The sequence below is a fragment of the Rhamphochromis longiceps genome, linkage group LG22 (assembly GCF_057381845.1).
Source record: "Rhamphochromis longiceps isolate RC_006_pf linkage group LG22, R_longiceps_female_GT1.1, whole genome shotgun sequence".
Classification (NCBI taxonomy): domain Eukaryota; kingdom Metazoa; phylum Chordata; class Actinopteri; order Cichliformes; family Cichlidae; genus Rhamphochromis; species Rhamphochromis longiceps.
The window spans coordinates 21,144,386-21,156,750 of NC_140577.1; the positions used below are offsets into that span (position 1 = coordinate 21,144,386).

Consider the following 12,365-nt stretch of genomic DNA (forward strand, 5'->3'; position numbering starts at 1 on the left):
ACAGACTATCTTAAAGACTCAATCAGGTGCAATAATAATAAGAATAAAAATATGAAGAAGAATACGGGGACTGACTGAAAAATATGAATTATTACTGTATCATGAGCAAATCCTATCATGTTACCATTTGTCTGATAAAATTAAAAATGACATTAAGAAGATAAGCTACTGCCGACTTACTATAGCAATAATAGATGCAATATTACAGAACAAATACACCCAGCTCGATTCAGTAAAATGTGATTGGTGTGGTCGGCTGACGCTTACCATTGCCTGTACCGTTCCTTTTACAGGTATTTATCTTGACAAATGTTTGCTTGATGTAAGCTCAGTCACAAATTTGCCCTTTAATTTTTCCGATTTTGCATTCATCGCAAATGGATAAACTGCCTTCATTCAAATATGTTTTTTTAAATTGTCATTTCTTAGGAAAAAAATAGACTAAATTTTACCTGCAAAAATCTTTTCAGACAAATACCATTTTTTAGTAAATATAAAACATAAAAACCCCCCAAACGACGCACTCCTAGGCCGTAATTGCACATGAAAACCATTAAGATTTGATGCTGATCGTTCAGCTCGACGTACCTCGCAGCCGTGATTTACAACCTTGTGGAAGCAAACAACAAAAAAATGTCACCTGAGGCTGTCTGCGAGCTTTTGTCGTGATTTTCAGAGAAAATAACTGAGGGTTTAAAATAACAAGAGACTGCAGGGAGGCAGGGGGGTGGGGTTCAAAGTTCCATTGTCCATTTAAACGTTTAATAGTCTTCCAAAATGCAATAAATTACATGCACACATTTACACATTTTACACGTTTCTTCTATGACTGCCATCAAATACATTGCATATTCCTCTGAAATTTGAACACGAGTCCCATAGAAGGAGGGGGAAATGAAATCAACAATAGGTTTGTTTTTTGTTTAGTGTAGTTTTCTTTCTTTTCTTTTTTTTCAATATAACGTCCCCGCTCCAAGAGCCAACGAATGCTGTATTGAGTTAGGGGTCTGCAGGTGGGAAATCATGGAGCTGCCGGCTGAGGTGTACCATGACCCCGTGTTTTCCAAAAAGTTAGAAGCCGTCGTGTTGATGCTTTGTGGCTGTAGACTGTGCGGCCTGGAGGGACCCTGTGTGTCCCAGACGGCCGGGGACTGTGGAGAGTTGCAGGCCATGGGGTCGCTGGAGCTGGGGCTGTGTTCCGGGGGAAGCTCGCCGTTTTTCATGATCTTCTTCATCTTTGATCTTCTGTTTTGGAACCAAATTTTCACCTGTAAGGAGCCAAAAATCGCATTATTATTATGATTACTTCCGAAATCACCTCAAAAACAAATGGAGCTTAAAAAACGCTCCTTGCGTAAAAGCGCACAAAGAAAGCCAGAAAACATCGCAAAATCATTATTTTATTCTCAACATTTGAAACACTTAAAACACGATAATTTCTTCCAAATTAAAAGTGATTTGAGAGATCTGAGATGTATTTTTCATCGAAAATCCCACCTGTGTTTGCGTTAGCCCCAGCGAGGCGGCCAGTTCGGCTCTCTCCGGCAGCGCCAGGTACTGTGTGTTCTGAAACCGCCTCTGCAAGGCGGCCAGCTGGAAGCTGGAGTAGATTGTCCGGGGTTTTCTCACTTTCTTCGGCTTGCCATTCACCATCCTCACCTCAGGCTCGCTTATCTCTTTTTCTATTAAAAAACAAAAAAACAAAACCGTGTATAACCATGTATCCATTTCCCCCAAAACCGCATTATCGGAATTTATCTATTACGTGTGTGTGTGTCATCGTTCAGATGTATTAAAATAACAGTAATAACAAAAAAACATACATTTTTATGGACCAGATGCATTTCAGTCCAACTAAAAGGAAAGTAAGTGGTTCCTTTAAATGGACTTAAATGAAATAATTTGAAGCATGCATTTGCATTTTTTCTTTTAATTACGCATTTATAGACCTTTAGTGCAAATCAGCAGTCGACGAAATGGTAAACCTGGATAAAAAATTTAAAAAACCAACCATATATTTATTTTTTCTTCATAACCCTCTAACAATCTGCTTTTATTAAAATATAAAATGTTAGGCCCGTACCTTGTGGACTCGGCTGGGCTTGCACTCTGCTGTAAGTCCCAGCATACTGGTGGTAGGAGGGGGTCGTGTAGGAGCTGTAATCTGTGTAGGATTTTGTCGAGTAATTTCCAGCAGATCCGTTTACACCCGGGTACTGGTACTGATAGGCATTCAGAGGCTTCCCGTAAGAGGTGGAGCTGGGCGAGCAGTAGCCGTGAGCGACTCCTCCAGCGGGACTGTAGTAGCCAGAATCCGTGGCGGAGGATTCGGGTAAAGTAGGAGATTCCTGAGACGGATGGTGCATGCTGGAGAGTTGAAAGGAGCTCTCAAAGTCTGCAGATTTCACACTCGGGATCCTCCGGTCAAAAACTCCGGTCATACTTCGAGAGAGAGCGCGTGGGTTCGTTTTTATTTAATCAGCAGGGGAAAAAAACACGAAAGAAAAAAAAAATCAATAATAAAAACCGAGAGCGTCTGTCTCCAGAGCGGTGTAGAAAAAAAAACTACACTGGCATTGTTGAAAGGCTCTCAGGCCGTCGGGCTCTGGTGAAGACTGCAGCCAGCCCCACAGCAAAGACTTGGTTAAATCCTAAATCGCGCTCTTACGCACTGCAGGGAGGATCTGGTTCCATTGGCCAAGGCGCACACAGACACAGCTACACCCAATTCACTCCGCCAGCTTTCTTATAAGGGGGGAAGCCACCCGGGCTGCATGTTGGCTGCATTGTTGTGTTTTTATACTATCAATCAATGGCAGCAATTAAAGTGTCGCCAATTCATCAGAAGGATAAATTAGAAGGACAAATCCTATTACCAAAAAGGCCCGTGCTGCAAGAGCCACCGATTATCACGCTTGTCTTTATTAATCTTTATTTACGCGTTTTTATCAGAACAGAATTCACTAGCTGCTCTAGTCACGCATGGAAACATGGAATCAAATTTAATAATCTAATAATAAAAGAAAATCGCAAAGACATGAAACTGAGCAGCTTAAGCCAATGAGCTCGGGTTTTTTATACATACATATATATATTCTCATTTTCGTTTTAAGAGGCACATAGCCTAACCCCCATGGAAATTTCAAAAAAGCTTTTCTTGCATCAAATGAATGATGCCAAATATTCTGTACATCATCGGCAAATCAAACACGGTCTGTTTACACAGCTCGGCATCAATAAACGGCTCATTAAATATTAATCCATGTTATTCCCTCCTGAAGCATGCTGCCGAGCACACAAACCAGAGCTCCGGCCGTCAGCCCACACATTCAGTGGTAAACAGCGCCGACAAGAGGACAAAGCGAGGGGCTGCACGTCGTTCACCTTGGCAAACCCACAACACAACATAACATAAATGCACTCAAATTTGACACAACCCAGACGCCCAGATTAAAAATATACCCATTAGATTAAATTAACGGGGAAAGGGGAATCACGTGACACTGGTAACAGTTTAATCTGATAAAAGAGCCTGCAACTGTTTCAAAGTTTTGGAAGACTACATGGGCGTTTCAGCAGGTGCTGCTAACTGGATGTACACATGCGGAAACATTCTGCATGTTTCATAACTCAAATCTGCAACTCATACAATAAATAATTTAATTTAAACGGCATCAGCTACGCGAAACCAGGCTCACAGTTAAAGAGACATGCAGCACTATCTACTCTCCGAAAACAGAAAGAGAAAGAGCCCCCGAAAACAATAACGCAGATTCATTTAATGTGACATAAATACATAACTACACATTAATAAACAAATGGCTTACACAGTGACACCCCTCCATGTCAGTCATATCATTTTAAATAGACCCTCTAAATGTCCCATGGATGGACAGGATTAGAAATGAGTCAATTAGAAAGAGGCGAGGCTGAGATGGTTTGGACATGTGCAGTGGAGGGATAGTAGATATACTGGGCAAAGGGTGCTAAATAAGGGATAGGAAGAGATGGCGGTTGTGGCAATCGCTAAAGAGACCAATGAAGAAGGATCCCTCTTATTATTGTTTTTCTTTCACCCCAGTCAGATGTAAAATGGGGAATCTGGATGAGCAAATAATAAATAAACATACACATTCAAAAACATTCAATAGAAACAACCTACCTGTGTGTATCGTCTTCAGCTTTTTTGTTACTATAGACAATAATTCACTTCTTGAGCGTGTACATCTAATTTTATTTCATTCATTCCGCTTAATTAAAGTTTAAGTAATTTTTAGCATAAGTAAAATTCAACGTGTAATATAAAATCACATGGCTTGATAAATCTTCTGTATGTACCGTCGTTATATTATAATGAACTATAACGTTGGAATTTCTTTGTGGATCCATTACCATGCACTAGCTATGGGTATTATAAAAAAACAAAACAAAAAACTTTGGTACCCCGGAAATGCTTCCTCCGCCGAAGAAACAAACTACTTGGTATGTTGCTGTGCTTGTTGACATTTTTAAAAACCGAGATTCGTGGCTATATACATATATATGTACGTATTTAAACCAGACCTGTATTTTAGCCAGGTTATAAAAAGTCATGTTGTTTTTTAAGCCAGGTAAGCGATCTCTGTGGTGGTTTTTTTTAAAGATTTGAATTAGCATCACTACTGAGACCGCGCAGCGTGCGTCTGACGTCACCGAAAAGCAAGATAGTTCCCCACTTTGCATAAATCTAACCGTTAATATTTCCCCTCAAGTCGAAATAACCGTATTTGAAATGTTTGCAACCGTGTAAAATGTTAACTTTGGCTAATAAAATACTAAATCTGATAGGAAACGTGATTTTTCTAAATTGTGTTATATTGTGTGTACGTATGTGTTATATAGTATGTGTTTTATTTATTTTAAAAAAGAATCAAATTTCGTGGACTGATGCGGATACTAGCTTTTTGACCACATTCATGACTACACTGATGGGATGAATACATATATCTTGTAAAAAAAAAAGGGTGATTAAAAAAAGAAGTCCAAATGTAAATATATACACTACCTAAAGTAAAGTGACCAAAGGCGGAAGGAATGGGAAGGAATCATCTTGAAGCGCGTGGTTCTTTACCCTGCGCTCTCTTTTCTCTCGGCTCTCGTTTTGCGTGTTGGGGGGATGGGGCCGAGCCGAGGATGAGAGACTTCAAATATTTACCACTTGGCTAACTAAATATCTGTTTTTAGAACCGAGTTTCCTTCCTTGCACTTGGACATATAAATACACTTCGACTACGGATGAGTTTTGGTGGAATTCTGCGAAAAACTAAGTGGAGTGTTTGTGCGTCCACGACACACGCTTAAAAAAAGTCGACAAAATGTATTCCTCTGCTGGAGGTAAGTGCTGCGGCTAACGTTAGCATCGGCTACGTGATGCGGCCAAAGAAAACTGACGATAACGGAGCGGCATTTTTCTGTGCTGCATCGATGAAGTGCTTGCTATGTTCCGGCTTCACCCAACTCGTTACGATAAAACTCAACAACGGCTTTGACGAGGAACGTGTCGTCCCAGTTTTAAGTGTTTTAGTACTAGAGGCAAGCTTAGCTAGCTTCCAACAACAAGCTGCCGCTAGCCACGCTAGCTTCAACGGCACCTGGTTTCCCGAACTTGTTTTTAGTTAACTCACTGCACTTTCACCAAGTGGGGGTTGGCTGGCTTATGTTTTCTTAACAAATCACACGAACGTAAACGCATATCATTCATTTTCTCGAACTGAAGCGCTAAACACACTAGTTGAAGCAATATTTCGAGGCCGACCTAATCTCATCACCAGTCTGGGATACGATTAGCCTGACAGTTGAAATCGCCACATTTACATATGTCACATTAATACACCAGCTGTATAAACGCACTAACGCCACCGGATCGTATTTTCAGTGTAACACCGGCTTTAAGACACTAAACTATATAGGAGAAGTCTGATTAAGTTTGACGTTAGGTAGAGTGATAGTTAAGCGACTGAGCCGCCTGTCGTTAGTCAGACAGACGCTGTGTTTGTGTGTGTAGATTTGCATACATGCGTATTTCATGTGTGCGTTTCGGGGTTTTTGGCAGCTGGCTTTTTTTGGCGGAATGAAAGAGAGTACAGGCGACATCAACACTATGTTGGATAATTTTTTCCCCACTTGCAGTTATTTTAACGAGGATGTTTTGTTCAACCAAAACACGACTCTGTGTGTTGAAGCAGTTTATTTCTAGGGGGAAGGGGTGGCTTCATCCGTTAGATTGCCAGCTGCTCAATACTTTTTGCGTGTCTATTGATAAGACTCCTGTGGAAGTGATAAGAAAGGCCTGCTGGGATGTATCTAGTGTAATAAATGAGCAGCGCTCTCTTACTGCTTACTACATAAACAAATGGTTTTGTTATGTTAAGCAGGAATCTTTGGTTTCTGGGCTGTACTATGTTATTAGGTGTACACATTTGTCACTCTTTATTTTAAAATACAGTGTGTATCAGACTGAGCGGATCTTTGAGCATTTATAACATGTTATTTTTGTTCTCTGTAGCTGCTGAGATGCTTGAGGGACCTCGTTCTACTGGGTCAGTAAGCTCTGGTAAGCTTTTCCCATATTCGGGCTTTAACACTTTAAATTGACCCTAGTAGTGGTCCAGTGTAAGTGGCAACATTTTTTTTCTCGCACATCCTTCAAGCATCACAATATGTACTCATCTGAAAAACAACAGGACCTGATAGTGACACCATCCAGCAAAAAGCATATAGGTATTTTGATTCTGTAAGTGAGAGTCTACAGAAGATGCTTTTCTCTTCAACTAGTCAGCACTAGTACACCTCATTTTGTGCGCTTATGTGCAGAGCACTTAACTAAAGGGCACTTATTAAAATCCACCATATATTGCTAGGCTTTATTAAAGGTTTTCTGTTTGAATGAACAGCGCTGGAGCTAAAAGATAATGCACTGAAGGGAATGGAGTGTGTCCTGACTGAAATAACTGAAGTTGCAGATATTGCCGAGCTTGTCCAGCAATAATGAGAGCTGTGTGCATCTCCTACAATAAGTTGCAAAAATGTTAACATTTAAAATCATCTTTCAGGGTATAATATAGTGATTTGATGTAGATTTGGTACATGTGTTAATGTTGTTGTTGTTAATATTAATAAGAATAATTCAACTACTGTATCAAAATAATTACAAATGTGAGATTAAAAAACGTTTTTCTTATATCAACTTGTATATTATTGTCAGTGTGGCTACATAGTGTAGTGGTTTACTGATTTGGAAAAAAGAACCCCTTTGGGGATGGGCCAGGAAGGGGTATCCAGTGTAAAAAACAAAAACATAATTTAAAAAGAAAAGGTGACAAATCAAACATGTTAAGCTGCCTGCTGTGGTGACTTGTTGTGAATAAAGGCACAGGTGAAAAGTAGCTGTATTATTTATTATTTTTGTTCCAACAAAGAAATCAGAAAATATGAAGAAACATTTTTTTCTCAATTTGTTTAAAAAAGTAAATATTAAATTCCCCAGAAGGCTTACTGCAGATAAGTTAAAACAGTCAAATTATGAATGAGAAAAATAATCTGAGCATTTTAATCAAGTTTGAAAAAGAAATTATACAAGTTGCCTTTTTTTGTCTTTTTTCTTTGTAATTTCAGTTACATTGAAAAAAATTTTAATTGAAGCTCTCTGAAGAATTTATTCAGTGGTGTATTTATACTCCGTATGAGCTCTACATCCACAACTGTGCGGTCTGTTGACTAAAACTTGTTCAAAATGACAGCTGCAGCTTGTGCTTTTTCATTTTTCTAGGACAGCCTGAACACATTTGTGAAAAGTCACCCATTATCACTGTTTTAGACAGATTGTTAGCAGATGAGGCACAAATTTACAGTGGCTGATTTTGTGATGGCTAAATGTTTAAAGCAGAGTCCAACCGATTGCTCAGCCAATTTTAGCTATTTGCCAACTTTCAGTATCAGCAATTATAAAATCAGATAAGTTACAGAACAGGCGAGAGAAACACCCTTTCAAACACGTTCTGAATGTTGATGGTGTATAGCTTGTCCGCTAGTGGGTACTCTGCAGCTTCCCTGCAACAGTGTTTGGGTCACCATAAATGAAAGAAGGAGCTGATCTGAGCAGAGTCAGGCAAAGCATAAACTAGCAAATAAATAAATATACATACAAATTTTTTGTGTGTTTGAAAGAATGAAAATACCAGTCATATATTTGAGTTTAAAATACCCCAATATTGGCTTCAGTCTTCAAAACCCTACATGAGTCAGGTTCTAGGTCAGAGATGGTGTGATGAAGAGTTAGCGGATGTCAGATAAATTATTTATAATTTTGTTTGACTTCTCTGAAACACTGAATCCTGCAGCTGCTAATAGTAGCAAAAGTATCAGATGTCACCCAGATCCCCTCCACTGCCCCCCATCCTCAGCCACTGTTCACAAACATACAGTTTTGTAAACATAGATTTGTTTTTCTGTGTGTTTTGGACTTTCGTCCACATGTAAACGTTGTTTCAGATCACCCAAAGCAGCCTTTGCTGCTTCCAGGGGTGAAGATTCACAGATACTGTGCTTCTGTGTTTGTGTGTTGACGAGGAAAACTGACATTTTGTCTTACATTCTCAACATGCCTCGGTTTTGTTTTTTGACATCAGACTGTGAAGCGTGTTATTGTATGTAACTGGCCAGCGTTCCTGTACAGTTAGGGCTACATCATCACATGTTGCTTAGGCATGTTCATCACAGCGCTTGATGTCACTTTGTTATATTTCATGGGGGAAATCCTCGTTTAACCCTGGAGAACCCATGGGGTCAAATTTGACCCCATGGGTTCTCCAGGGTTAAAAAAAAATCCCATGCACACGTGGACATAGCTTTGGTGTGTACCCATTTGTGAAAGTACTGAAATCAGCTGACATGTTGTACCAGATGGAAGAAGTTTTATACAGAACCTTTTATGCTGAATCAATTGAGATGCACACACTTGAATTTGCTGCAGCCCTAGCATAGGAAGAACAGATTGGTTCTGATTTGGAGCTGGGGAGGTCCAAATACTACGATACTGTTTATCAACAGGTGACACTTTTAGTTTTCCTAGTGTAATTGATGGAAGCAAAGCTACAAACATTCGGAGGATTATTCAGTGTATTTGGATAATTAAGTCAGTGTCCTGGAGCTGCAAAACCATGTGGTGTTGTTTAAATTATAAATTGAGTCATTCTGTTTTATTATAATATTAGTATAATATTTTCCAAATAGCGCATATATAATATCCTTGAAATGATGCCAGTTAGAGCTGATGGGTAAGTCATATTGTTAGTGCACATTCGTGATGCTCCTGACTTTAAAAACAAAACAAAAAACCTATTTACCCCTACAGTACATCTTGATCACTTGATTAAAATGATCATACTGCATTATGCACACTGTTATTACTGCTTATGTATGCCTAATCTCTGAGAATTTTTTCAATTGTTTCTTTCCTAACCCTAACCCACTATTAGGCATTATTATGTGTATTCCAATTAGTGGTGCAACGGATCAAAAATCTCACGGTTCGGATCGGATCACGGTTTTAAGTCACGTATCGGATCAATTTTCAGATCAGCAAAAAAAGAAAAAAGACAAAAAATTAACATTTACTTATTCACTTATTGAAGTATTTTTTGCCTGTTAAAAACATTCAACTCAAGACTCATTCCACGCAATTATTAAAAAACAAAAAAATTATGGTTCAATATAGGGCAGTATAGGGCTTTGTATCTACCACCCAATTCAATTCAGTTTTATTTATAAAGCACCAAATCACAAAAACAGTCGCCTCAAGGCGCTTTATATTGTAAGGTAGACCCTACAATAATACATACCGCTCATTATATCGCACTCCGCTGTGATATAATGAGCTGTCATGGTCACGTAGCTTTCCGTTGCCCTGGAGGTCCACTCATTTGTAGTAGTAGGGCAACAGAAGATGCCTGGGACAGTTCAGCCATAACTTTAAACTTTTCCTGCTCATACATGCTTGGAACGATCTTGCCACTAAAGTGGACGCGCAACAGGATATTATAGTGTGGCTCAAGCACGTTCATCATAGTTTAAACCCCTTGTTTTGCACAAGGGAATACGGCCTCCCGTCTGCAGCTAAACACCCCAATAGCTTTTGTAATAGCTTTAGCCCGGTCGGACTGGGCAGGAAAGGACTGCTTAAATACCGCAATTTCCTCTGCTCCTCCACTTGGACTGCTAGCACTGGCCATAACTATCGCTTGACAGACCGACCACGCGCACCATACACATACTTTTTTTTCTTCTTTTTTCGAATCTTCAGATCACGTGCGTCCCGAACCGTGGAGTGGGATCGGTTCAGATTAGGGATCAACTGTGATCCGTTGCACCACTAATTGCAATGCAAACCAACAGCAGATTTTTGTTTTACGTTTGATTTAGATCAGTGAAACATGCTCCAATTCGTTTACATGTGCAACCACAACTCTTTGTTTATAAGGCAGTTTATTGCTGGTTGGGTCTTAAAGGTCTTTTTGATGCCATTCTTACCATTTATTTTGTTGCTTCATTTGATTCACATGTTTTAGATCCCCCATCTTCCCCAGTGCCAGAATATGTGTTCAAGCCACCATCACGGCCAGACTTTGGCACCATGGGCAGGACAATCAAGCTCCAGGCTAACTTTTTTGAGATGGAAATCCCCAAATTGGAGGTCTATCATTATGACATTGACATCAAGCCTGAAAAATGCCCCCGGAGGGTCAATCGGTATATCCTTGTTGATATTTCATTATTGTTCAGCAGATAATTACCTGGGGCATTGCTGGTAATTTGTCCATTTCATTTTCTTTTCAGGGAAATTGTGGAGCACATGGTCCAGCACTTTAAAACACAGATCTTTGGTGATCGAAAGCCGGTGTATGATGGAAGGAAGAACCTTTACACTGCCATGCCCTTGCCAATAGGCAGAGACAAAGTATGTATTCCACACATCAACCTGTAACAGTAAAAGCTCTATTTTGAGTACAAAACAAAAAAAGTATGAGTATTTCTGCAATATGACTGCATTGTATCTCTTCATTTCCTCCCAACTGATCACACAGGTGGAGCTTGAGGTAACTATTCCTGGTGAAGGGAAAGACCGCAGCTTCAAAGTAGCCATCAAGTGGGTGTCCTGCGTTAGCCTGCAAGCTCTGCATGAGGCACTGTCAGGACGGCTACCCAGCGTCCCTTTTGAGACTATTCAAGCCTTGGATGTGGTCATGAGACATTTGCCTTCTATGAGGTACATCAGAATTTCTGTCATTGTCAGTTATAGTTTTGACTCTTTATTTTATCCTTTTATAATACTGTTGGCTTTCTGCTGGTGCTTTTCTTCTGCAGGTATACCCCAGTGGGACGCTCTTTCTTCACTCCTTCAGAGGGATGCTCAAACCCTCTTGGTGGAGGGAGAGAGGTGTGGTTTGGTTTCCACCAGTCTGTCAGGCCGTCCCTTTGGAAAATGATGCTCAACATCGATGGTAATTTTCACAATAAGATTCATTTCTCATGCAAAATGTGTCTAAAGTTGAGCTTTTTCCATAAGCTGAAACTCTGTGTCTAATTACTTTCAGTTTCGGCCACTGCGTTCTACAAAGCCCAACCTGTAATTGAGTTTATGTGCGAGGTCTTGGATTTCAAAAGCATAGAAGAACAGCAGAAACCCTTGACAGACTCTCAACGAGTGAAATTTACAAAAGAAATCAAAGGTAAGATAAACGTAGGAGCTCATATTTTTAATGATTTTGGGAGCTTTGATGTATAAAAAAACATTTATTTGTGAGTTCAGATTCTTATCTGATACTTTTTTAGATTATTTTCTCATCAATTTTCTTCAGATACAGGTTGTAAATAGTTTTTTTTTTCCCAATTTTGGTTTTTCTCTAAGCGTTACCTGCTGCTGATTTTCTTTTTAGCAACTATAACTGACAGCATACATATTAAAGTATTCTGCTACAGTAAAGAGGTGCAAATATTTGAGTGGAAATTAGTTACTGTCCAAACACCTTTTAGCTCACATAGGCTACGTTTACACTGCAGGTCTTAATGCTCAATTCAATTTTTTTTTGATCAAATCCAATTTTTTCGTCTGCCTGTTCGCACTGCAAATAAAATGTGACAGCAAACGCGCTCTAGTGTGAACCCTCAAAGTGACCCGCATGTGCCAAAGAAGATGGCACACACAATGCACTCTGCTTAGAGCCAGACCAAACAGTATTGTTTCACTGATGGCCCTTAATATAAAGACTTGTTTTGCACTTTACGTTTCCCAATTTTGCTTTAAGTTATAAAGTTATTTTGTTATTTAC

At 39.5% G+C, this 12,365-nt stretch overlaps 2 protein-coding genes across 2 annotated transcripts in view; one reads left to right on the plus strand and one right to left on the minus strand.

Annotated features, from left to right (window-relative positions):
• Positions 1–697: 697 nt before the first annotated feature.
• On the minus strand, positions 698–2,732 carry dlx5a (distal-less homeobox 5a). Its single transcript, XM_085395693.1, has 3 exons — positions 2,084–2,732; positions 1,498–1,682; positions 698–1,268 (listed from the first exon to the last, which is right to left on the minus strand). Exons 1-3 carry the CDS (start codon positions 2,439–2,441, stop codon positions 954–956), a joined length of 858 nt encoding a protein of 285 aa, XP_085251819.1. The 5' UTR covers positions 2,442–2,732; the 3' UTR covers positions 698–953.
• A 2,388-nt stretch (positions 2,733–5,120) lies between these two features.
• Positions 5,121–12,365, plus strand: part of ago2 (argonaute RISC catalytic component 2) — a 30,125-nt gene continuing 22,880 nt past the window's right edge. The window contains exons 1-7 of the mRNA XM_085397109.1: positions 5,121–5,373; positions 6,545–6,592; positions 10,605–10,785; positions 10,873–10,993; positions 11,121–11,302; positions 11,401–11,537; positions 11,631–11,765. Of these exons, the coding sequence (XP_085253235.1) occupies positions 5,355–5,373; positions 6,545–6,592; positions 10,605–10,785; positions 10,873–10,993; positions 11,121–11,302; positions 11,401–11,537; positions 11,631–11,765 (823 nt within the window). The 5' untranslated portion in view covers positions 5,121–5,354. The remainder of the gene's footprint in view (positions 5,374–6,544; positions 6,593–10,604; positions 10,786–10,872; positions 10,994–11,120; positions 11,303–11,400; positions 11,538–11,630; positions 11,766–12,365) is intronic.